At 37.1% G+C, this 27,439-nt stretch overlaps 1 protein-coding gene across 3 annotated transcripts in view; it reads right to left on the bottom strand.

Moving 5' to 3' along the window:
* cep112 (centrosomal protein 112) overlaps window positions 1–27,439 on the bottom strand; it is a 105,245-nt gene that overhangs the window by 77,547 nt on the left and 259 nt on the right. Inside the window, exons 2-10 of one of the 3 annotated variants that reach the window (XM_055035640.1) lie at window positions 26,989–27,094; window positions 26,193–26,383; window positions 25,891–26,054; window positions 18,057–18,141; window positions 16,627–16,704; window positions 12,385–12,432; window positions 12,208–12,273; window positions 3,831–3,917; window positions 143–242 (exon numbers count right to left, since the gene is read on the bottom strand). In XM_055035640.1, the coding sequence (XP_054891615.1) occupies window positions 143–242; window positions 3,831–3,917; window positions 12,208–12,273; window positions 12,385–12,432; window positions 16,627–16,704; window positions 18,057–18,141; window positions 25,891–26,054; window positions 26,193–26,383; window positions 26,989–27,088 (919 nt within the window). In that variant the 5' untranslated portion in view covers window positions 27,089–27,094. Of the gene's footprint in view, window positions 1–142; window positions 243–3,830; window positions 3,918–12,207; window positions 12,274–12,384; window positions 12,433–16,626; window positions 16,705–18,056; window positions 18,142–25,890; window positions 26,055–26,192; window positions 26,384–26,988; window positions 27,427–27,439 lie in introns of those variants that run through there. The other 2 variants (XM_055035641.1, XM_055035642.1) reach the window with 2 other exon arrangements.

Here is a 27,439-nt window from a genome sequence, read left to right as displayed (position 1 = left end):
GAGCAGCACAGCTGGAGAACATCACTCTGCACCAGCATGATCTCCTGTGGGATAGTACCTTTCTAGGCTTTTTACTCTGAGTGTTCAGAGACACTACTGTAAACATCCTTCCAGTTCGCCTTGCAATCATGTCACCTCTCACCTTTCTTTTCAAGCTTACGGCTCATCTCCTCAGATTCCTTCTGCTTAACTCTGTACACACTCTTTATCTCTTCAATCTCCAGATTTTTTCGGTCCAGAATCTACAGAGTGTGAGAAGAAAAGAACTGTTTTCAGCGCCATACAGATACTGCTAGCATGAAAAGTGTGTTTTTTTTGATAATCTCTGTCATGGCCATATTGAAGTATGTTAAATCTTATAGGAATTAAGACACATTAATTGACATTTCTGCAATGCAAAACTAAAAAATAATAATAATTATAATTCTTAAACTGAATATTCAGTATGTTAGTAGCCAAACAGTGTTTTTGGCAAAACATAGCAAGATATAAGAGAGATTTGCAACTGCTTAAATCAACATTTTCTATCTCTTTTAGCCATTTACAAAATCATAAATCACTGGAAAAGAGTTTCTAAATCTATAAATGCATGTCTTAGTGCAAACTGCCAAAGACAGAGAAAGGATTCATAATGATTCATCCCAAGTGATTAGCCACCTTGCATAAAAGAGACAGGGACAATTAAATGTAGGCTAACTTTCTCTAAGTGCATTCATAATGCCACTTTTAAATGTGGGCAAACTGGATCACAAGGAAGAGGGATTATTTAAAGGCACAAACATGCGTTTGCATATGGTCTTGGAATTAGAAATAATTCACCATGCAGTACACAAATAGCTGTGTAGTTATAGTTTAAGCCTCGCTCTGCAAGTATATCACTTCGTAATTTTCATCAGAATTTTAACGTGTGCAAAAATGCAACAGCAAAACTCTGCTTGGATACAATATTTCAAGTATCATGCGCCACTGAGTCACCAGCATGCTAAAGGTCAAGGAAAGTGATGTAGAGGTACAAAAGTATTAATTGTTTTAAACTGTTTACAGAAAAAATTAAGCATCAATTAAGAAGGAAGCATAAGTTATCCAATCAAATCATTGAAAAATATCCACCGCTGACTTGAATTTGTATCAGATAACTGCACAAGAGATGAAGATTAATGCAAACACAGGATGTAAACCCAACCAAACACTAAATAAGAGTTGGGATGCCATCTAATAGGTTCACAAATTATAGTTTTTGACAATGAGTGCATATAGAGATGTAAATCAATGTTAAAACTTTTAGATCAGACACACAAGTAAAGATATTCTGCTTGTATTCTTGGCAATCAATAAATAAAAATACAAAAAAATTGCTAAAATACAGAATCTTTTATGTCTTTTTTTTATTTGAAACTGAGCCGCTTTTAAGGGGATACATCTGGATATGAATTGTATCATCGGAAAATACTGTATGCATTTCAATTCCTTAAGAGACCAAAGACAAACTGAGTAAAATAGCAGCTGAATGAACCACCTGCACTGAGGTGATGAGGTAAGTGCATCTGCTTGCTGCTGCCATCTGGGTGTCAATAGTTAAATCAGGCAATGACAAGCTGCAGCTCCAGTAATGGAAATAAAGCAGAAAACTTTCCAAGCACTTACGCTCAGTTGCATTGCAAGTGCATAGATAATGCAAAGAAAGCTTTTCCTCAACTTGTGCAGTAATTTAGGCTAGGAATTCAAGTCTCTGGGAACTACGAAACATTAAAATGACTTTTTAACAACACAGATCCAATCCAAAAACATACTTCTCTTGCTGAGAATGGCAGAAAAGCATAGAAGATGTTATTTTTGTCTGACTCTAGAAGCCAATGACGCTCCTTATTAGCCAAGCCTGTCATCATCCCGGTGTGAATGGGATGGAGGAGATGAAAGGACGATTGGGTGCCTGGAGCAAAGTTCACCCAACATTTAGGGATAGCCAATTTTTTCCCATTTCACCACCCCAAGAGATTTCTGTTTTTCTTTTCAGGGTGTACAACAGAAGGCAGATGCACAGGGTCAGGTTGAGGCAGAGTGCATTATTACCCTTTTTTGAGGTCTTTGGAAGACATCCTAATTCAAAGGGAATCCAATGAATTAAAGAGAGAACAGCAGAAGAAGAGAACTAATTTAGGATTACCAACTAAACTACAATGATCTGCCACAATAGCATGATCAGAGCTGAGCTCAAACCTAAAAAAATCTAACTCAACCCAAACCCATAGTCAGTGTGTTCAAGTCCAATTCAACCCAACTAATTAACTTTAATTAGAGACCAGAGCCAGAAATAAACTTGACATATTATTTTAAACTGCTACCAGTTTAAAAGACTTCCAGACCTCTGACTTAAAACTTTTCGGACTGGATAATTGAGGATTCCCTGTTTTTTGCTTTTTGTTAATATCTTCCTGCTCCATTTTATCACTTGTTCCACAGAATGAGTCAAGTGCAAATCTTCTGGATGACTGCCAAAGGAGGCATATTTAATAATCTGCAGAAGGAACCTTTGAAACACAGATTCCCCCAAAAAGAGATGCAGTCTCAATTTCAGTCTGTGAACCGACGTTGCTGCACCACAGTCTGTCTCTAGCTTCTAGCAGAGTAGCTAACGGTTCCCTCGATGCTGTTGCCACAGCCACATGCAAACTATGGCTTCAAAAATGCTGCAAAAGGCTCAACTTTATCCATCCACTGGCCCTCTTCCTTAGCCAATTTGTTTGCAAACGTTTGTCCATTTGAGAGCATCTTGGTACTTAAGCACTACTCAAGTAAGCACAGATATACAAGTTAGGGTTTAAAAATTGTTTCTGAGTGTGTATTACATTGTGCTCTTTGCATTGTTTATGCTTAACACTGTTCCGAATGAAGCAGGCCTAGAGCAAGCCAGAGCTGAGGCAATCAGAAAGCAAACTTTATTTCAATAAGTGGTTTGATCAACAAATAAGAAAAAAAAATTGTGCTGTTCTTCTTAAGTTATGATTCTCAAAAAGGAATAGTATAAAATCCAAAAATCTAAATAAGACTTTACCATGGAGGTCAGCAGCCATAAAATTTAAATCAGAGCATTTCTAACAGCAGTCCTTTGAATAGTGGAAAAAATAACCACAAAAAAATTGAGTACGCGTCACTTTCTATTGGACTTAAAGGTACGACTTTATCATCTTTGAAGCCATATATGTAACAATCAGTTGAAGATATCATACAGTCTATATTTACTCATAGATAGAAAGCTCAACACAGAGTGTGGTGCCGTACTGCTTATTGTGAAACATCTTATCGTCTTAAGCAAATGGTGAACTGTCTTCTTAAAAGCCTCAATGGCAGCAAAGGAAAGTCATGTAAGGACGAGACTGATTCCAGGTGCTTGAGCTGCAGCCTAAATGACAGCACTTGCTGTTAAATAAACCAGCTTTCGTGCTGCTTTCAACATCTGACAAGAGGCTTTGAAGAGATGAGACCAGTGAGATGAACAGAGAAGCATTGCTTTACATTTCACATGCTTTCTAATGGCTTTATGATGGCAACTGAAGAATAAATGGTTGCACAGAAGATTTGCCTATCATGTTCAGATTCCAAACAGAAACTAAAGTTTCCTCCATTACAAAATTCTCTTGCAGATTTTGACTTGATTTAATAAACACTAAAGCTGTGGGCAAATATAAACTATATCAAATTCAATGTCCCTTTCATTTAATACTGAAACTAAAGCCTCTCAGTAAAAAATACAAGTTAAATATTAAAATAAAGCTGCTGACACAAGCAGCAGTAAAGTTAGTTGGTCATGAGCTCGTGTTTTTCGTTCTTGCCTTCTCAACATCTGCATCGTGTCTCTGTTGCATCTTCAGTTTCTCCTCCTGGTGCTTGGCCTCCAACAGTTTGATCTTCATTTCAGTCTGAGAACAGATGAAACATCATGTCATGCAAAAGAAAGCAACACTCTCCTCACACCACGTCTGCTACTCTATAATTTAGCTGTAGTTTCCAAAAACTGAACGTGAAAACGACTACAAATTGATCTGTTCTCTGGTTTGTTTTTGTGGAGACACTGTAGAGAGGCCAAAAAAGATACAATTATCGTGAACCATCTTCCAAACATGGAACAATTCCTATTAAATTTGTGGAAATCATTCTGAAACTATTTACAAATACTTTAAATTTGTGCATATGCATCTCAAAAAGGGAACATAAGCAAAACACAAAAGAGAAAAAGAAAACTGTAATTAGGAACTTGGGTGTCTGAAACTTGATAGCACAAAATGGCTGTGTAATATTAGCATAGCAGTCAAACTGATGACCGTTTTTACTCAAATGCACCATTTTAAGAAGGGATGAGCTTCAACATTGTGTTGGGAAATTTTAGACCATATTCTCAAGAGATAAGGAAGCACCTTGATTTAAGACTACTTATACCCTACAAACAAATCATAGATCACTAACTAAAAGCCTTTTTCTCATATAATTTATTCATGGTAAATAACCAAGATTTAATCATTAATATTTACCTCAGGCATGTCCTGAGAGCCTTTGCTGTACACAACATGAATCGTACTTGAGAAAGACTAACTTAAAAAAATGACCCCATAACTTTTGAACTTCATAAACTTCAGAAAAACGTGAGTCAGAGAAGAAAACTTGCATTAAACATAAAAACAAAGCATATCTAAGTGATAGTATTGTGTTAATTTAAAGGTTGTTCATGTTCTCTCTTATGGTCTGTGTTCAGGAGGGCACTGAGTGAAATTTTGCCAAATTGAAATAAAAAACGTCCAAGATCAACACCTCTATTTGAATCATGAAGGACAGCCTTTTGCAATAAAACTAATGATTTCTTGTGTGGACTAAAGTCAGATCTGAGAATGGTGTTACATCAAACTCATGCTGCACTGCATTTTACACCCTTAAGTCAGAATTTCCAAGTTTCAAGCTTTGCACATAAAATATACTTACAGCTGCAGCAATGAAACAGTTTTATTCACCACTGACAACTTGAATTTGTGTTAAACCAGACACATAACATAATATCAATCAACAAGAACATGTTCTTGAATTTCTAATGATAATAAGTTAGGTTAACTGCTACAATTAGTAAATCCATTTATCAGGTGTTCCTGTCATTACAGTACACCCGATAAAGATGTAAAGAGAGAATTAATTCTGTAAATACAAGTAATTGTCCGTACTTCATTTTCTTTATCCATTCATACCTAAAATTTAGGGATGCACCGATTTATGGGCCAGTCAATTTGTCGGTGACAATTTTCTTAATTTTGGGAGATCAATGATTGGTTGATTTTTATATGTGAAACTGATCTTATCCACTGATCTTTGGCAAAGGTCTAAGAATCAACCAATCTCCTCTTTTGAAAGGTTTAACCATTAGAGCGGCTCACCAAGTCATATCTGCATGTTTACAATAGTGTCCTCAATGTTACCAACTCAACAATTTTCTTGCTATATTGAGAAACATTTCAGACAAAAAAATAAATATATATCAGCCAAAACTGGAATCGGCAGGTTAAACTTTTTAAAAGATCAGTAATCTGCTATCAGCCAGAAAACTGCAATCAGTGCACCCCTACTGAAATCGAAACAGTTGCAATGAAATTTTATATTTTTGAAGTTTCCAGGCTTAGCAGGATCCCTGGCAACATATTTGCCTCCAAATCAGCAATAATGCATTTCAGCTCTGAAGCAACACACTCACTAACAGATGCTAACAATACTAACAGAACTATGGGTGTTTTAATTAAATCATCGCAATGTTTTTATGCCCACAGCAAACTTATCGGATCATTCAGCCTTTCTTGGATTTATTCTGGTTGGGAACAAACACAATTTAGCGACTGAACATTGTCTTCAGTAAAAATTATTTAACCAAAGTATGTGTGTAAATTGGGTTTGATTTCCGACCTTGAGACATTTACTGCATGTTTTCCTCTTTCTTGACTCAACTTCCTGTCTAGCTACTTTCTTTTAACACTACTTAAAGACAAATAGTGTTAAAAGAAATTAAAAAAAAGAAGTAAAAGCCATTTGTGTTTACAAATGGAACACTCCATAACTTGGCAGACTGTTCCTCTACAAACAAATGACCTTAAAGAGAAGGCTTGTAAAGATTTACATTACAATTTTTCCACCATTTGTATTATTATGCCCAACATTATCCATCTATAATAAACTCTGGTACCTCACTAATATATATACTTTTATTTGATCATTGAAAATCTTAGTTTTCCCTGTTTTTTTTAAGCTGCTGTCTTTAATTAGAGGATGTTTCTCTGCACAAACACACAGTACATGGAGGCACAAAGGAAACCTTTGACAGAAAAACTGTCTGGCTGTTTGCTTTGATGTCACCACTCATGTATAGTCTGTGTATCTTCTGGTACGTTAATCAAACCTGCAGCAGGGTGACAATGTTGCTCCTTTGAAAATGTGCTTGAGACTGTGCGTGTGTGTGTGTGTGTGTGTGTGTGTGTGTGGGTGTGTGTGTGTGTGTGTGTGTGTGTGTGTGTGTGTTGTGTGTGTGTGTGTGTGTGTGTGTGTGTGTGTGTGTGTGCGTGAGCGAGTCAGTGGTTAAAAACATCTCGAGGCTAAATCTTGTTTGTTCTAGTCATCAAAACCGTTAAGCTGAAAAATTCCCAAAATGTCACTTGGCACAGGGAAAGCTCATTAGACCTTGTCTCTAAGATAAATATCAAAAGAAAACAACATGATTTAACTGCAGTAATGTTTATGTGTGTAAATAATGACAGAACACAATGAAGACATCAACAGCACACAACTAAATGTAGCCATGCTTCAGGACTAAAACAGTGGAACAAAACTAAAGAGCTCAGGTTGTCACTCTGAAGTCAGCAATTCCCTTCTCGTTTAGCACCCCTTTAAAAATAAAAGTCCGACTAAAATGCAGAGATTGCCTTCTGGATGCCGCTCCTCATTAGAGCACTTGAGCTACATTCAAACTGCATCCTTAACAGAGCTCCTTTAAGTACTCTGTTCTTTCTTCTCCATCATTTTTCTTGATTTAATGCTATTTCTTGTGCAATTGAGAGGACCACAGGAGACTTGTCAGAGTAGAAAGGAAGAAGTCAAAAAGAAGTGAGAAAGACAGAGGAGCAGAAGGAGAGGGAGAGAGAGAGAGAGAAGGCGTTGACTGAAAAGCACAATGTAAGACAGAGACCTGATTCTATCGGTGCCTGAACAAAACAAAAAAAAAAGAAAGAGGCTCATGTGGGGGTGTCACTTTCTTATCCTCTCTTCAAATGCTCTTTGGAGAAAGTTTGTCAAACTAGATCAGTGGTGTTTGAAACTTGTTTATAAAAGCGTCGGTGAAGGGAGGAGGAGAAGGAATGTCGTACACCTAAGGCTTCTGAGATGTCTTCAATCAGCCCCGACTGGGTGGTACAGCTCCTTCCCTTTTCTCTTCTTCTGAGTTGAAGCGAGCGCTGTAAGATGCCATGTTTTTTGACACTTTGCTTTTGAGAGGATGAGAGCTAGGGAGGGAAGAAGAAGAGGTGGATGGGGGATCTGAGAGCGGGACTGCGAGCAGAAGACAGAATCGGTTTCTTTTTCAGTTCAATATCAGAATGCCAGTGGGGGGGGGTCAAGGCCTTTATTTCTAAAGCAGGAATACATTCACAAAATCATCCGCTGCTTATGCCTCACTAGGCCTTTTCTATTAAAAGTAAAGAACTTGGTTGAAGTATTTCTATGGATAGCCAAATGCTTCTTTCCAGACTTTTTTTTCCTTAACTCATAAAAATACAGGCAAAAATGTTATCCATCTGTACACATTCCCCCAGTTAATAATTCAATCATTATTCATCCTTCTGTCTTTCCAGCCATCCATCTAATCTTTTATATCAATTCATCTTTCTTTTCATCTATCAGTCCATATCTGCTATTTTTCAACCATCAAGTCATCCATCCATCCTTCCAATTTTATATTAAAAGCTTGACCCATCTAGCTTTTATGGACTGAACTCTAAACATTTGGGTTGTGAATTGCATGAATTGACAACATGGAGAAAGCATAGCAACAGCTATAGTCCATTTCCTAACCCTAACAGGATGTTATTTTATACCTTTCTGTCCAAGTAAAAACGCTGGACAAAGATTGTGGCTAAAATTTGATCTCCTATAGTTTTTGACAAGAAGCATTCTGAACAAAAACAAGAATGTGCGTATGAAGCAGAGAGACTTCCATTCCAATTTTTTAAACTCATAAAGTACTAAGGTAACAAGAACAGAGGAGATATGTTTGAAATAGTAACTTTATTATTATGAAATAGTAAATCCCTCATGGCTCCATGCCTCAAGCACGATCTTGAAAGCCAGCTGCAGAACTAGTCCCCGCTAAAACTACTGAGACTCACAAGGTTACCCTTTTTTAGCTTTCAAAAGCGATCAGATAAGACAGGCCATGGCCCTCTAAATCACAGGCTCAGAACTCAAGCTTCATCCCAGAGGACCCTTAGATTAGAGAGACTGCATCATTATGGCATCAGAAAGCAAAGGGGTCTGATCCCCAGTTGGGGACTTGCGACCATTAGACCATGACTGCTTGACACACATCTACCAGGCTGCTGCCAACTTTCCCTGAGGTCAGGTGCCGAGGGAAAAGCTTCAAGATGGCATGTACACAGGAAGTCTAAAAGAAAGGCTGTGTGACTTAATCATTCTGTCAGTATCTTCTGTAATCTCTAGCCTTAGGCCTGCGCCGAGCTAAAACTGACTCATCAGTCACAGTTTAATTGAATTTCCAAATAAAGGCCCGGCCCTCTTAACACTAAGCACTTTCAGAGTGTGCAGTAGGATTAACGGGACTTTGGCGCTCCTGCAATACATCCTCCACAACTCACCTATAAGCTGTCACATATGTGTAAGGAAAGCTTATGGGGAAATGCTCTACCTCAAGGCATGTCTTGCACACATAGCCACCCTCTAAAGGGCATAAACAGCAGTCAAGCTGTGTCAACACTGAAGGTGTTTTAGTACTCTTATTTTATTGAAAGAAGCTGTTCATATCTAGCGGCTAAAAATCCAACTCATACGATGGGCTCTGACCACAATCTGATACAGACGTTACCAAAAAAAATAAACGTGTCAAACATCTCCCAACTTAAAAGATTATAAACATCAGTAGAATATGGCTTCATGTTGTTCTGTTTTTCAGTTGTATTCCCCTCCTTGGATGTATTACCCTTTTATTGCTTTTACAAATCAACGTTTCAATGCATTCCTGAAATCTAAAAAAGATCTTTAAAATCAAAGTGAAAAGGGATTTCTACAAAATAATGACATAATATTTAACATAAATCAAATGCTTGCATAAACATTCACCCCCTTCAAAGTGACTGACCACATTCAACAGAGATCCGGTCAAAACATAAGATAATGTAAGATTAGAAGTGCTATTATCACAATAATTTATCAATTTAACAATGAATAGGCAAGATGAATAAACTGAAACACAATGATGTAAAAAAAAAAAAGTTTGAAATTGTTTATGGTTATGACATGAGGACTAAAAGGGAGTACATGGCAATGTTTGAGTGTGAAATGCAGGTTCAAATAGGCAGAGGGGTAAGTTACCTCAAAATACCTCCATACCACCACATACATAACTTCCTCTGCTCCAAATCTTCCCCTAAAAGGCACTGATTTAAGTTGATGAATATAATCTCTGCAAGGGGTAAAAACATTAAAAGAGAAACAAAATCTCTTAAGCGTAAACATCACAAATCTGAACATCAAAGGGAAAAGGTCTTCCCTATTCCTGCCTCATTCCCTCCCATTTCCACTGTGTTCATCCTGATGTTTTTCTTTAGCTCTTTGGAAAAGCTTGAAATTTTGGTTGCTTTTTTTTTTTTTACATCAATAGAAGTGAAACACCAGTTTCTACTTGAAAAAGATGGTCTGCTTATATTGAAGGCTTTATCACACCAGTCCTATATTTTAGCTCTTTTGAAATTTGCAAAATGGTTGGAATACTGAATAGAATTAAATTACACAGGTGTAAACCCACGAATGTCGCATGCAATCGGTGTAAGGTAAACATTCTCATTACATTCATCCATATTGAGCCACTCAGGCAGTTTAACATACAATCAAATTGCAGAAGTTGTTTCTCTAATTTTTGTCTTTTCCAGTGGCTAAGATGCATCAGTGTAAAGACATCATGCCTTGCTGTTCTAGGTTAAGTCACAAACTGTGAACAATGCTCTGGGATGTAACGAACACCTCTTAACAATGCCCTGTGTGTCTATATATCCACGAAACCCTCTCCACACCTGCATTCGTCAGAGCAGTCAAAGCTGCAGCAGCCACTAAAAACCATAATGGTTACATACAAGTCATGCTCAGTTTTATATTTAACACTGCCTTTATGGTGCTTGGTAGAAGGAATGACTGGAGGTTTGGGAGAGTTGGGGAGGGTCAGACGGGACTTCAAAGCACGCTTTCAGAATAGGATTTTCTGCTTAAATCCACATATGGAAAGAAAGAGAGTCATCAGAGAAAGCTGGCAATATTTCTGTCTTGTTAGGGAATTGGCCATTCCACCAGTGTAAGCCATGTATTTGAGTGTTTATAAATGACTGGGGTGTCTTACACCTTAAAGCAGAAAGCATTGGATTTAACTTGTCTATGTGTTATTCTTGTTTGCATATAATCATATAAATATAAAGCATGCCACATAGAAAAAGGCAATGGAAGGAAATGTACAGAACCTTAATATATTTTGTCACATATCTATCACATACTTTTCATTCATTCAAGTTTATTTGAATGAATGTTTATAATAAGTTCAGTAACCCTCACTTCTAAGATATCAATCAAAGGCAACACAATATAAAGCAAGTAACAAATACTAAAAGAGCAGAGTCACAAGCTTAAGAAAAAAAAAAGTTGAGCAACAGACATTAAAGGAAAAAACAACTCACCAACTTTCAACAAATGTCACAAATCAATGACAAACGTATTAAAAGAAAAAATGCTAAATGTACTTTGTTAGAGACACAAAATTATGAATTAAAAGGAAAACCATGTATAATTTATTTGTATTTGTATTCACCCTTCAGTCAACACTGTAGAACTCTGCAGCAATAACAGCAGAAAGCGTTTCTGGTATGGCTCTACCAGATTTGTACATCTAAAAAGGAAAATGTTTTGCCTATTCTTTGGAAAATTGGACGAAAACATTCAGACTGACTGAAGACCATCTGAGAACATCCATTTTATGGTCTTGCCTCATATTCTCATTTGATTTTCAGTGTGACCCAATGCCTTTAATCCATGAATACACCTATGTTTGGGGTGGTTGTCCATCTGGAGTGAACCTCTAAACCTCCTTTTTAAGTCTTTTGCAAACCTTAACAAGTCTTCCTTCAGGATATCCATCCCTGCTGAGGAAAAGTATCCCGCAAAATGATGATGCCACCATGATGTACATTTATACTTATTTGACACACAGAAGTCTTTTCTTTTCATTTCACTATATTTAAATCTTTCCATCTTTTCAACAACTTTGACCAGGTTCCTTGCTCCTATTTTAGAAAAGCTTCTCGATATAGCATGATGCAGGCACCCCATTTTACACAGATATTCTGTACAGAGAAATGTGTTGCAGTTTAACACAAGCTCGGTTGTGTCCAGATGGCCAGAAAAGAGGAAGAAAGTTAATGTTTGGCTTCATCTCAACAGAGCACAACCTCCACATATTTACTTTTGACAAAAATAATTTATTTAGACAACAATGACCTTCTCTGTGCCACTCTTTCATAAAAAAACAGATTATAAAAGTTCATTTTTAGATAGAGAGTTAATTCTTGGTTTGTTTGCAGTTTTGTCAGGTTCTCTGTGAAATGTCTAAACTTTGGACTATATTTTTATTTTCTAGCTCTGCTTTGAACTTCTCCACAACTTTCTTATTGACCAATCTGCTATGTTCCTTCTGAAGGTAGTTGGATTTTAATTAGGGGTACCAGAGTATAGGGAGCTGAATACAAATGCATATCACACTTTTTAGAGATAAGTTCAGAAAATATTGTGAAAGCAATATTTCTTTTTAAAATTTGCATAACACAAAATCAAAGCAGTGAGGTTTGAGGTCATAATGTGGCAAAACAAGAAAAAACTGGGTTGGACATTTTTAAGGTTTAACTATATGCAGCTGCGTACCTCTTTGCTTTGTAGACCATAATCAATGGCAAAGGTGCTATTCGTCTCAATGGTTGACTTTAAAATCTACAGAGATAAAAAGGAGAAGATTGACGTGATGAGAAGATAAAAGAGCTCAAAGACTTTTTTTTTTTCCCCAAGCAACAAGTAAACAACAAAGGACCCCTGACAACTTACAGGTGACAAGGGGCTGGGCTTCTCTCTCAAATACCTGGGATTTTCAATCTGAAAAAGCAAATAGAAAAACATTCAGACTTCTCTCTCTCCTAAGCCTCTCCTAACAAAGCCCTAAAATGACCAGAATCTATCCCTGGCAGTGAGTTTGCCATAAACAATGTGGAAAGCACATCAAAGCCCAGTTTTGTGGCTGAAGTCTCTTCCGTCAACTCCTGTCTGTTTAGAGAGACAGAACCGTCGTGCAACTTCAAGGCTTTGTGTGTGTGGCCGGCTCTGTTTCCGCTCTCAGCTCTCCTTCTGCTGTCCCTTTTGTCAACACTGAAGACCGCTAATCTGTAAGCTATCCCCACTCTGTTTACCATCACATGGAGGCCAATGTGTATACATCCCTGCCAAACACTGACTCGGCATGCTCTTTGCTTACAGTATGAAGCAGAGAGGACTGAAAAGTGTAAGCAGGTTAACCACCTGAAAGTAAGCGGGTCACAGTCCATGTGACATTAGTGGCTTTACATCAATAAGGCTCGCTAACTGTGACACAAGCTGCAAAAATATCATCATACAGTGCTTCTCTCTGATGCTTTAGGGCCATCTGTGGGGGCTCACATCTAACATCGACATCACAGCCTTTCAAAGTAAGAACCTAAATCTCAAAATGAAGGCAATGACTTCCAAGGCTAATCTCCAAAACAAAAAGACAGAGTGGGAACAGGAGAAAATAATGGGATTCAATTCAATGTTGTAAAAAAGGAGAATCAATGCTTTAAGATGGTGCTACCCACACAAAGCTAATCCTGAATGAATGGGAGATGAGGGAACATGACCTGAGAGAATTTAGGGACTTGGGAGTTAAAAAAGCTGCAGCTATAGTGCCAGGATAAAGTCACAATCTGTTGCTTCGGGGTGAGAGATTCACAATAAAAGGAAAGCAGCTCTGCCTTGCTGACATCTACTCAGGTTAAAACGAGCAAGATATTTTGCGACATACTGTTGCCCTTAAACCGGAACCATTTGGTTAAAATTATTACTGCCATACATGCACAAGATCTGCAGACAGCTCCACTGTGTGTGATGAAAACAGTCAAACACAGCTGCATCAGGCATGATGAAGGAAAAAAAAAAAAAATATATATATATATATATATATATATATATATATATATATATATATATATATATATATATATATATATATATATATATCTTTACAAACTGGTGCATAGCATGAGACCTAAAATGGGATTTCTTTTTATACCCACAAACAGCCAGTCATCAGGTTTGATTGAGCACGGGCCACAGGGCAAAGAGGACATGCAGACTAAATCCTGTGGTGTTGTCTTGGCACAGTGTCACCCTAAACTTGGACTTCTTGTATATGTATGCCTCTGAATGTTTGTAAGGAAACAGACAGGGAATAATCACAAGGACTCAACATCGAAGCACATCTGCTGATATCAAACCAATTTCACACTAAAACTAAAAGAGAGGCATACTTTTTTTTTTAACAGAACACTGATTTCATAGCTGCATGAGTTAACTCCTGTTTGAGATTAAATGATGCTCCAACAAAGAAATTAAACTGACATTTGAAAGGGCAACTATGCTTCATACATAAAAAAATAAAATACAAAAAAAAGTACAAAATACAAATAAATCACAATCTATTGTTTTTCCAAGGAAAAATACCTTTTTAGATCCACTTTTGGAGCCAAACTTCTTCAAAATGTAAAGGTACTACACTATGTATGATTACTTGTGAGCATAATACAATAATAAAATAATATTTTTTTTAATTGGTAGGAAAATGTATTTTTATAATAGTTTTTGATTCTTACATGTCCTTTTTCAGTGTAAAACGTCTCTTAATATTGTTAGGTTGCCTCAAGAAATGAATCAAGAAACTCCAAAGTTTCCTCCTGAGTTTTTACTTACAAAAATTAAATAAAACTGCAGCTTTTTTTCTCCATCTAAGCCAAATAAACAATATTTCAGACATTCTTTTTAACCATCACGTATGCAGCCTTAGCTTTAAGGGAAAACAACACGATTCCTTAAATGAAACATTCAGAAAGACATCAATTTATAAATTTGAGTGGTATTACAGATAATGTTTACAGGTTAATGTATTTTTTAAGTAAAAACAGAATGATTGTGTTGAAAAATTAGACTCCAATTAATTTCTATTAACTGCAGCTATGCTTGACTTCAAGTTCACATACACTCAGGCACATAAGAGTAGCAATGCCAGTCAGAACTTGCATCATCGAACAGAAGTACAATTTTTGACACAAGTAGCAATCTACTTGTGACAAAAACAAACTTTTGTCACAACTGCCTCCAGTTGTTTGGAGACAACTGGAGGCAAGCAACTTATATAGTCTCCAAGCAACTTACTTTTGACCTCATTCTGACTTGATAAATCAGTGTAAACTTTTTGCTACATTAAAGTTGGAGACTATCGCTATTTCCATTTTGAGTGGCTTATATGTCACGGATTAAGAGTTTGATGTTTTGTTGTATGTAATGTCACAATCTTCTACAACTTTTGCATGTGGTTTCCATGATACACTAAACTGACTATATTCCATTAAAGTAGAAGTGAATGGCAAACCAATATACCCTGCTTCAGAACATCTAAATGAAAGTGAAAGATGTTCCAGATAGAGCGATGCATGGCTCTGCTGAAATTTCGTAGGAGATGAGCACTTTGAAGCCGTGCATCCATAAAACTTGAGCAGGGTCTGTGCGTGTGTGTTTGTGTGCAAAGGAACATCTGTTGATTTGAAAGATGCAGGCTTGGGGGAGCGTTGCCAAGCAATGCCTCTTATCAGTGTTTCAACACAGTGGAGAGCAGAGCGGTGCAGTGAGCGGCTTCACGTCTGCAGACAGATCCCTGAGATTACCTCAGGACTGAATGTGGCGAGGGCGGGGGGGGCTACAGAGTCCGAGATGCACGGACAGACAAACAAGAAGAGAACAGACAGAAACTGAGAAGGACTACAAAAAGTAGAGCTGTGGGGGTTCTGCAAAAATATCTGTGTGTAGGCAATGTAGGAGAAAGTTTGAGGCAACAGGAAGGCACAAAATGAGAGAAAAAGGGAGTTGGAGTCATGCAGGTGAAGGAAAAATAAAACATATGAGGGCAGATTGCTTATCAAGCTCTGACCTAGAGCTCTGCAGACAGCGGAGATAAAACAGGTGCACACATCTTCCATTGCACAGTTTATAAAACCCTCACAACCTACAATAGCACTGAAATGCCAAAAGGAGGAGACTTCAAGAGGACTCAAGTAAAAGGCTCTTTTCATTATTTACTCAAAAGCATCCAGGCAACACGGCTAACTCAATATCACTGCACTACTGCGGTTAAGAGTGCTTCAGTCAGTCAGTGCTCTGCAGGCTGATAACGTACTGCTGAAAGCACTCAGTCAATAGCAATTACAGGGTCTGTATGATGGCCTCCACTTACTAGGAAAGTGATCTGGCAAGATATACTTCATACCAAATGTGTTGCCCCGTGTATTTTATTGACCAAAAACAAATGTAAATACTTACAATTATAAAATAAAAATAAAAAACATTTATAATGAATTTAGTTGCATCTGGACGAGAATAATCATTTGAAAAACAAGAGGGCTGAGAGAAACAAAAGCAAAAGAAAAACTGAGGGTTGTCAGCTAAGCATCTATCAGGACATCAACAGGTCTGCTGAATGCTTCACAGACCTTCATAGTTCCTAACGCTGCAAACATCACCTGAAATTAACCCAAGTTGTGTTTTTGTACAGTTATTTAAAAAAAAAAACAAACAAACAAAAATTATAGAAAGCTTAATTATGGAACTTATCAATAGAAGTATGAGAAAACTAAGAGTGTAACTAAAATGTGTTGTTACCAGAGCTCAATATCAGCACACTGATGAAGATGTTAACTGTGATGTGAATTTAAATGTGAATTAAACCCCAGATCTGAAACTGGCATTGACATTGGCCTATTTATGACTAGTACGCATAATGAACAAAAAGTAATTCTGATGAAAATAAAGGACAAAATTTTGGGGGAATTCCTAACGAAACCAGACATCTTTACTGACTTTCAGATGCTGCCACCATTAGCAATAACTGCAGGAGAATAAAATTAAATGTACTTGTTGGGTCTTGTACAAATTTTGAGTTTTTCTGAACCTCTGTCCCTGCAGTGAGCCCCATTAATGAAAAGGCTGACGGCATGCCCAAGGACTCACCCCCAGGTTCCAGCTGTTAAGGCGAGACTCCAGCTCACTGTCGCCAGCAGACACATTTGCTTTTAGCATCCCATCCACCTGAGAAGAAAGAGACAGGGTAAATGATGGCATCAACAGCGGTATCATGATGGAAGTAAATAGTAGGAATTTAAACTAGAGGATGTTATTGAAACCGTTTTGATTGGAATTTTAGCCTGAAGAAGCAAAAAGCAGGCACTGATGGAGGTTGTCAGAGCCTGTTGACTTGATGTAACACTTCTAAAAAACAAATGTATTTTATTAAAGTTTAAAGGTTGAAGGTGGAGCCTTTTGCTTTCCTTTCCTTAAATACAAACACTGTATTTGTCTTAGTTATCCTCAATCTTTTCTGCTCAATCTATTCTAACATCCAGTTCTCCGAATATGCACCAGCTCTACATAATATCTGTTCAACAACACATTCCAAGAGCTAAACTGTCTTACATTGAAGATTTTTTCTGTCTTTGTTACGGCTGGGTTCCGGATCTCTATTATGCAATATAATTCAAAATGTTCCTGGCCTTTTGTTGATACAAGATCAGTTTAGCCAAGTCAAGCTTGGGCAGCAGAAGTAGGAAGACGGGAAATATCTTATAAAACTGAAGGAGCAATAGGAAACTGAGAGATGTTGTTGAATGTGATTAGGATCTGATGGAGTGTGGACCTTGGAGGACCTCTGCGAGACAGTGCTGGCACAAAGAAAGAGATGAATGGAATAGCTAAGGATTATGTTCCTCTTTTGATTAGAATGGCAATACAGCTTCCAAGCCTCAACCTCGGACAAACAGAATAAATGTTTTATGTCAACATATTGGAATGCTGGGAATGCAGTTTACTAGCTGTTTAAACCAAATTGTCCTAATCTGCATAGGGGCCAATAAATTTAAAGCACACATTAAAGAAGTTCCTAAACTATTTCTGGCTGCAGATATTAGACAATCACATCACTGACTTGGTCATGCGTTTGTTGACAGTTTATTTTAAGAATACACAATACATGCAGAGACATCTGAGCAACACTGAACTAATCAACAACAATAATGGTTTTTGTAGACTAGTTTACTCAACTCCCTGGTAAATGTGTTTATTAAAAAAAGTTCTAATATACTATTCTCATTAGGGGGTACTCAAAGAGCATTCAAATTTAACTCCCAGAAAATCTGCTAATTCTTGAATGATAAAAATACAAAAGAAATCGAGATTGTCACAGAAAAATTAACTTAGCTCATCCTACAGCTGCAAAATACTGTCAATCCACACACTTGATCCCAATATACATGCAATATTCATGTATATTGAACCTGAGAGCAAAATCTTCTTTATCTCCTCATGTTAAAACCTATTAATGTATTCTATTCAAAGCACTTTTACAGCAAGGTACCCAGCAGCTGGGAAAGTGATTATAAACTAACCATTCTTGATTCTCGTCTCGGACTCAGCTTGAGTGAACTGGAGGACATGGGTTCAGGAAGGACCTTTTCCTCATACAGTCTCCTCCTGAAAGAGAAACATTAGAGGAATGCATGTGAAAAGAAAATAACCTACACTCTGTGAGTGTATAGTCTTGCGGTCTGTTCCCTTTTGTATATGAATGTGCTTGCATCGGCAGCCTCCTTTGACATATGCGCACGTCGACATCTGGCACTGGTTGCATGGTTTGTGGTCTGCAATCCATCCCATCTGAACAATAAATGTCCACACCATTCTTCACTCAGTTTCCATGCACAACACATGGCGAGCATGGCTAAGACTTAAACCATTCCCTTACAATCAGACATGTCAATGACTGTCTCTCATCATGTCTGTCTTGTGTAAAAAAAAAAAAATAAAAGCAAGCAGCTTCACAGAAAATCTATGCTGCCACACACGCACGCAGAAATGCACACACACACACACACACACACACACACACTTGTTTTAACAGTGCTTCCTTATACTACACAGACCCACATACTCTTACAAACCATCAGGGGCATAACTGTGCTAACAATCTCATTAGACACAGGCACATGAGACGTTATTAGTCCACTAACAATAACTGAGTGAATGAATGCGGATGTGGAACCACAGTAAAAGAAAATTAAATAAAGGTATTCTGCCTTCTTATAAAGATAAGGCTTCACTTTCTGTGGAAAAGAGAGGGATTGATTAAAACTCTATAACAAGATCATTGGCTTTTCCTTCTTTGTATATGTACATTTTTTAGTACAAGGACCACTGAATCTCATTATCAAAGCAAAAAGAGTTGACCTGTATAATACTGTGAGGATTATACAAAACAACACTTACATCTTACAAGAGCTAATATTGATTAATATAATAACACTTTAATCCATCCTCCATCTGTGGTAGTATTTTCACGCTTAGATCTCATGATCTAATAATGTACTACTATTATGAGATAAACATACTCTGATCAAACTAAGAGCTAGAAATAGTGCCTTGCAAAATTTCTACTCCTCAAACATTTTTAATATGTTTAGCATGCAGATGTACTACCTCTTCATTCTGACATCTTTAAATAACTTGTGCCTTCCTGTTGCCTAAATATCTTAGAATAAATAAAGCCTTTCAAAGGACTGATAAAGAAAATTATAGAATAAATACTGACATGTGGGCAACATGACAGTACTGGGCATATCAGGGGTAATGTTGTAGAGATAATGAAGGCATCGATCTGTAGATGTAAACGTCTAGTACCAAAAGACTTTCCAGGCCCAACTGCAAGGGGCTACATACTAACATGCACCACACTTGTTATATTTTTATTCATATGAATTTTGAAAACCATGCATCCCTTTCTTACATTTCTCAACTACAAAATATCTCTTTTGGATTTCTTATAAAATCACAGAAAACTACATAAAGGTTTCTAGTTATAAAGTGCTAAAATGTGGAAAGTTTCACATAGTATGTTTTTGAATGGCAGGTAATGTAAATACATGGACAGTGATGTTAGTGCAATAATTACATTATAGGCTTCTAGCAGTGCTGCATGGTCTGACCTAATTATCTGTTGTTCTACAACTTGTCAAAGGAACTCATAAAAAAGATTTAACATTTTCACAGTTTAGCAATTTCACACGTCAGGACATGATAAAAATGATTCAGTGTTTTCCAGATTTACCAAGCGTTAAGAACAGATTCTGAACTTTCATTTTTCACGAATGGAAAACTGAGCATCTGAGAACAAGGACTAAATGCTCTACTTGTTCTCTGAGTAGTCAGATAATGGAAAACCAAATTAGACAGAAAAGAAGTTAATTTCATTTTCAGTTTCAAGCATGCGTGATGGCTAAATGGGAAAACTATTTGGATAGCACACAATGAGATTAAGCAAAGTTACTGTTCATTGCGGTAATACTTGAAATGCCATATTGTAAATTCTCTACCACCACCTCACATCTCTGGATTAGTGATGAATATCATGAATGATCACCGCCATTTGTTTTATATTGAGTTTGATGGCTTTCAATAGATATTTTTAAAATTAATAACCTAAATAAAAACTTGTTTGAGCTCCCGCTGTCATATGAACCACATATCTTCCCTCTGATCTTTACTGTCTGACATTTGGCCTAATTATTTTAATATGAAGGACTCAAAGTGGACCATAACACGTTATTGCCAACTTTGTAAGAACATAAATTCAAATGAATAAAATTTGTGGAGAAAAATTTTTTAAAAATGAACAGTGTAATTGTTAAAAACTAAACATCACATTTGCCAACTTCCCTCTCTAGCTGTTACATTTCACATCTGGCAAGTGTTCAAAGTGGCCAGCAGAACATATCATTATTTATTATTTGAGAATTATGTGTATGAAAACTTTAGGGCGCAAAACCAATTTGACTCAATGAGGAATATTAAACAAAACAGGCATGATACTATGTGCTGTTTATCTCTCTGCATGTGCACGCATTCACACTCACACACATGAAACTATGAAATTTGGATGGGGGGCCAAGCTTCACAATTTTAGGCCTCTAAGTCAACAGGTGGATGAGGATAATTGAATCAGATGTGTCTGGAGTCTGAGGCCCACAGATCAAAGCAGTGGCAAGTCAGGCCAGAGCAACACACACACACACACGCACGCCTGCACACGCACACAAAAGCATCCACCACGTAAACCCTGAGAAGCTGCAGCGTGGTTGATTAAAGCAACCTGACATCCAGCCTGACCTCCAGGTGCAGAGCCAGCGGGCCCAGGGCTCAGCCTCAAGCACCCCCAGGAAAAGTCTGACCTTGGGATACAAACATCCCAATGTCCCTGCACACCCTCCACTACAAACTAACACTGGGAAAGATCAGAGCAAGGGCTGAAAGAGAGCAATGAGAGACTTATACAAAATAAAAAACTAACTGCAAATAAAATGTAACTGTCAAAGTTGTGAAGAGAAAATAAAAGCTACGGAGAATGAAGGGGGCAGTAGGGCTGCCTAAGAGTTTTCATATGTGGATGGAAAGCACACAGATGGAAGACAGACGTCAAGGAGGGAAAAAGAGAAAAACAAGAAAATGAAATGTGCATGGAAGCTCTAAAACAGAGAGCACAGCAAATAGGAAGTAGAAGATTCCATTCCAGATAGAATGGAATATTACGCTTTTTGTCAAATCAAGAACACAGTTTATATTAGACTGATCACAACAAGCACGAGAAGTTGGAGTGACTAAAATCATGAGGAAATCTTCTCAACCTGAGAACTTTTCTTCCAGATTCCTCTGAATGAAAGCAAGCTATGCACAATGAAATACCACCATCTTGTGGTTATATTTAGAATAGCTTTAATAAAGTAATCCCGATGGTTTACACAAAATTCACACATTACAGCAGACCTAATTCTGAGCACCATAGAGTAACACCTGAAAACGTCCTAAAAGTTTAACTTCAAAAGATGGTTAAAATGAATCAAGCTGAAAAGTAGGTCTATCTCACAACTGACAGCTGGGGAGATCAAACATTGCCACATCATAGGGACACACTGTCATACCAGTCCATTGAGATCAATCATATCTAAATAGGACAAAAACATAAAAGGGCTCTTGGTGCTGTTAATTTTCTTTATCTGGATGTTTTTCTGTGATCTGAGAGTCTTTCATCGTCTTATCTCAACACCGTGGGACTCAGCAAACAGAAAAACAGGAAGAAGAATCTTAATGTCTCACCATAGATTTTGAAATAGCACCATTCTATTTTAGTCCACATGCCAAAACAAAATAAATACAGGCCCACATAAACCCCAGAAAAGTTTCTGAATCGTGCTGGATCATAATTTTTAGGCCTCAGAAAGTATTCAAGCTGTTCAAATCCAGTTTGTAAAATATGTTATAAAGACTATGAAAATTAGTTTTGAAAATTGTGGAATTTCAACATTAAAATGTGTAGGTACTTTGGTTGTCAGTGCAATCATACAGGGCTAAGTATGACACCTCCACTCATATGAAACTGATTCTGGTTGCCACCCATTTTCTCTGTGCATCATTACATTCTAGTTAAGAAAGCAAGTCAATGCAAATAAAGTCATATAAAATAAAAGCAAGTAGAATTTGAACATTTATGTAAAAGCCTATTAAAGATTCATTTCTGTCTCTCTCTAAAGTCAAGCAGTTCCACGAGGAAAGTTGTTTTAGCCACTGGCTTCATCTGGAATCTGGTTCTTTCAGTTCTGATTCATATCTCGTGCCTTAGGCTTAGGAGTAAGGGTTATGTCCAAAAATCAAGAAGAGAAATTTAGCATTTTTCATACGTGAGGAAAATCATCTTTGCAACCTGCTAAAAGTTGATGGACAACAAGCAGTACAAAAGTTCAATCACAGGGCTGTTAGAATTTGATAAGTTAACTCTACCATGTCTTTAGACTGTGAGAAGAAATGTTTAAAAGCCACACAGTGAGGCCCCAGCAGGCCTTCTTATTGTCTATATCCATCTTCCTAAGAGGTGACAGCACTAAGTGCTGCTGCGCCTAATCGGAACGACATAATTCCACAGCCTCAACAGAAAACTTTGGATTAAATACGGCAGCAGTGGGCTTGTACTCCCACTTATGCAGCGCCCTGGTGTATAATAATCTCTGCCTACTACAGTGCTCTCTTTTTATGATGCTAATGAGTATACGAAGCCACTGGGCTCCGATTTGCCTCTCCTTCCTAATTAAATTTGAAAAACTAAGAGCCATTGCTAACATCGCTTTGTGGAGCCCCTGGACTGCCTCCAGTCAGAGGAAATATCCCCGAGCATGTTAGGATGACTGATGACAAGTAAAGTAAGCTGCCTTCACATCCAACACATTTAGTTTCAGACAGTAATCAAAGAGACAAGCAAATTCAATTGAATTACTTATTTTTTGGCATATAACCAATATATTTTTTGAACATTTTAGATGTTAAAAGATAAATCGCAGAAAAGATATTCAATATTAAACATCCTAATGATGTATTAAGCTTTATTCTTTGCCTTTTCTGCACTGTGGGGTTATAGCTCGTGTTCAGCTAGTGGAGAAAAGCAACAGAACGATGGGGAAATTTATGAGAAGTTTCTTATTCTCTCATGCTGTTTTGAAGTGTTTTTCTTTGAAAATTCAGAATGGACAGCTCAAGCGGCCTGATGCAAGCACTTGGCAATGTCTTTAGCTCTTTAGATAGCGCTCCTGAGCAAAGACGACAGGCAATCAGTCAGAAAAGCTATTTGTGTCTGTAGCTTCACAGTGCAGTTCAATGTCTTCAGACTGGTAGGAGAAGGTTTGAGTGGAAGGTTCCGACAGATGCCTTATCTATTAACGCAAATTTATCCCGTCTCCGTCTCCCTAACAGACAAATAAAGCAAGTTTCCCTTCAACACCCTTTTAAACATTAACCTACCGGTAATACTTTTCACGGCAGGGCTAAGGTATGTCTTAAAATTAAAATACAAAATAAATACTACAGATGACATAACAGTTGTGCATAGATATTTTGAAAATTGATTTGCAAAGTAAACAGAAATTACAATTTCAAAATTTTGACTTCTGCTATTGTGGCCAGCTTCTTAAGCAGCCAGTCCTTACACTTCCAGGATCAAAAGAGGGTACAGTGGTTTTCACATCAACTTTGAATTAATGCAACTCAAAAGCCTGAAACTTTCTTTCCCGTCTTCTATGAATTATCCTGTCATCCAACCATATTGGGTATAAATTTTTAAATCAAATTACTTGATGTGTTTGTACATTTCAGTGTAACAGAAATTGGTAAAACAGCAGGACATTTTTAAAAAACAATCAACTAATTGCTCTATGAGTGGTCTTTGTCGGAATCAAAGGGTATATTAAGCAAAGCAGAGCAGCAGAGGTTATCCTGGAATCTTTCTCTGCTTGCGTTGTCTCTAGTCCTAGCATTTCGATACATCATTCGAAACTCAACAATCTTAGTTTTCCAATTATGTACAAATAATATGTACAAGTACAAATATGTACATAGAAAGGACGTCACAAAAAAATACATTACATTGTTATGTCATCCATGGACAAAACTGAACTAACTGGGGAAATTAATAATATGTTATGTTATTTGTATTCTTTGTTGTAAAACCAATTGATCCCCAGCTATTGTATTTGAAATTGTATTTGATACGAGGCAATGCTTATGTAAATAAATAAATAACCGGAGAGGACACACAACAAAAAACTTCAGACTGGTCGTGTGGCTCATGTAAAGAGCAGTTAGCTTCTAACTGATATACAAAAGGTTTGTTTCACACCTGTGACACTTTTGTCCTCAAGCAAGATGCTGATTCACAGGATTGCTTCTGATTTGCTTATCACAATCTAACAGTGAAAACAACTGCATATACAATTAATAGGAATATGTGTGTTTGAATGAGAAACATCTTACAAAAGCATCTTACAAAAGCGCTTTAGGACTGCATTATAATTCTAAAATGAATCATCATTGCAATATCAAGAGCAGTAGCTCTACAACAAAGAACCTCTTGGATTATGGTCAATGATGGTTTCAAGTATTTCCAAGTCCCATTCATTTACTCTTTACATAAAAACGCTATATTTAGCCAATCAGATGGACTAATTTTGCACATAGTGTCTGAGAGGGAAAAACTCATGGAGAGAATCGTGATGCAGACAGGAATATAAGCCATTTCCTTATTGCAAAACCCTTATTGCAATATTTAGCAATGATATTGCATAATGTATGATTTCCCATTTATACAACTCTAGGATAAAATAGAATAGATAAGGTTAAACGGCTTTACATTAGGGAGAGAGTGTTTACTGTTTCAGAGATTAATGACTGAATCTGACTGACTCAAATGAATAAATATGGTTCAGTGAGATTTTAAAATGAAAAATATATGAAGTATTATATCGGTTTGATTTCTATTGTCTTTGCACATATCATAATTTCATTTCTATTTATGAAAGCGTTCTAGTTTTTTGACACATGGCTGGCTTATTTGAGACTCAAACTCATCACTAAGTCTGATGCATTAATAACTTCAATCACAAAAGGCAGTCATAAATACCATATAATCCCACAACAAATGTACTATTGCTAATTTAAAATATCTTTTGGGGTTTTCTATAAAACATATAACTCAAATAAGAATAAAATCCTACATTTGAACTGTTCTACTGGCACAAATTAAACACAATGGACAAAAATGGAAGAGGTGAGGCGCTTACTTCAACAGCCATCAAAGTGATACAAAAATTACTGAAACAAATCTGTTTCCTTACACTCCATCAAATGTATTTTGTGTGGTTCTCACAGAAAGTATGTTCAATGTCTTTATCTTTCACCACACAATACGTTTATCAAAGTTACTAAAAAATAATTATTAAAAAAAAGAGGAATGTCCATGTTTTAAGTGGGCTTGGGACAAATAATTTTAAAGTTTTCATTTTGTCGTTGACAATATTGTTTCCATGTCCAAATTTTCAAGATCAAAAGTGCTTGTTTCAAATTCTAATTGCATGCAAGGGTTCTACTGTATTTCCAAGAAGTGTATTCAGAACCAAATTAAGAATCTTTGCACTTAACTGTTTGAAAGGAACTGACAAAAGGCAGACTCTGTTGCTGAATGCTGTAATATTTGCTTTGATATGTAACTTTAAATTGTAAACTCATCATGGAGCACCATAATGGATATTGTGCCAGCAGATTTATTTACATTTTGTTCTAATACTACCTGTATCAAGACGAGAGGTCTGTAAACAAAAACTACAAATATACGTAATGATAGACGTGACCCACCTGTGATGAGCAGTAATGGGTGTAGAACTGGCTCGGTCCTTCAGAAGATCCATGACCAAACTTTCATCAGTGCAACCACTCAGCTCTCCTGTGACCCAGTCAGGAAGACCTTTGTTGCTCTGCTCAGCCGATCGACCATTCAGAGGTTCATCAAAATAAATGGACTAAAAATTTGGATTAGAAAGCAGAGTTTTAGATCAACTGGAAATGTGTTGATGCAATCAATTTCGATGGTTAAAACATTTTAAATCACACAAAGAAAAACAAAAAAAAACAAGATAAGAGTAGACCATGTTTCATACCATGTAGGTAGGAAGTATCTTGAGCTTTCCAGGCTCTGGTTTGGCAGTAAAAGGGCCCTCCAGGATCCCCCTTTTGAGCATAGAAAGCAGCAAATGGGCATACATGTTGCGGTTCTTTCGATCCATCACACCTGAACCACATGTTGTCGGGTCACACAACTTCTTTATCCACACGGCACAATGCTGACGCTCTGGCATGAGATGAGAAAAGGGACATTTAAAATCTATAATTGCATTTAAACAATATGCTAAAATAGTATAAACAGAAGAGGTCTACATCCCAGTTATTTGCATTAAAATACATCTGGAGTACAACTTCCTCTTACATATCCCAGTAACAAAAACGTAAATATTTTATAACTTATAAATGCTACATCGCTTCACAGTCTACTTGCAGGTCATGTTATGTCTGTTTTTAAGTTTAACAGTTATTAATTTTCAGGCCAGACATGAACATCATCTAAATATATAGATTTGGAAAGAGTGTGTAACAGTAATCTTGTCAACTGATTCTGCAATCTATGGCTCTGTGTAGATCTCCACAACTCTTCCAGAGTTACTATAATCCTGTAGAAGGCATCTCTGATAAAAAAAAAGATTTCCTTACCTGACCTGCTATGTTGTATTGTCCTAAATAAAGAACACCAACTGAGGTGTGTGGCCGTTATATGACTAAATGCAAACATTGAAGGCGTGTAAATATTTTTACCAGACATTGTAAGTCTGGTAAAACTAGACACTATGATGTGCTTTCTCCTGTCGCATCTCTATTCGTGCAGCTGTGATGAGATCTCACCTGATTTGCTGGGATGCTTGAGAACATACGGTTTCATGTCCAGCAGAATGTGGTCAAAATCGGAGTCCAGCTTCTCCCACAACTCTTCTTGTTTGCTCATAGTGACCTGAAAGGATTATTTTTGGAGTGACCAGAATACGAAATTAAAGAGCGTTAGACAGATTCACATCCCTGTGGATAAACATCCACCTGAAGCTCGGGTTTGGCAATTAACTTATCTTCAAAGCAAACGCTCTGCGTGGCAGACATGGGAACGTATTGTGTTGCCATGACAACTCACTACAGCACGCGCAACTATCTGTTTAGAGGTATTAGCTTTAATGTTAGCCGAGCTAAAGCCTAGCACCATCGCTCGTCTTCGCTCCTTATGGTAACGATTGTCCTCTCGCTTTCTATGGTAACCTAATGAGGTTTTGAAACGTACTGCAACGTGGACGAAAACATAGCCTCT

Source organism: Poeciliopsis prolifica, unplaced genomic scaffold, assembly GCF_027474105.1.
Source record: "Poeciliopsis prolifica strain line A6 unplaced genomic scaffold, Auburn_PproV2 SCAFFOLD010, whole genome shotgun sequence".
In the NCBI taxonomy this organism is placed as follows: domain Eukaryota; kingdom Metazoa; phylum Chordata; class Actinopteri; order Cyprinodontiformes; family Poeciliidae; genus Poeciliopsis; species Poeciliopsis prolifica.
Note: the sequence above shows the minus strand (reverse complement) of the source record. Positions and strands in the feature narration are given on the sequence as shown.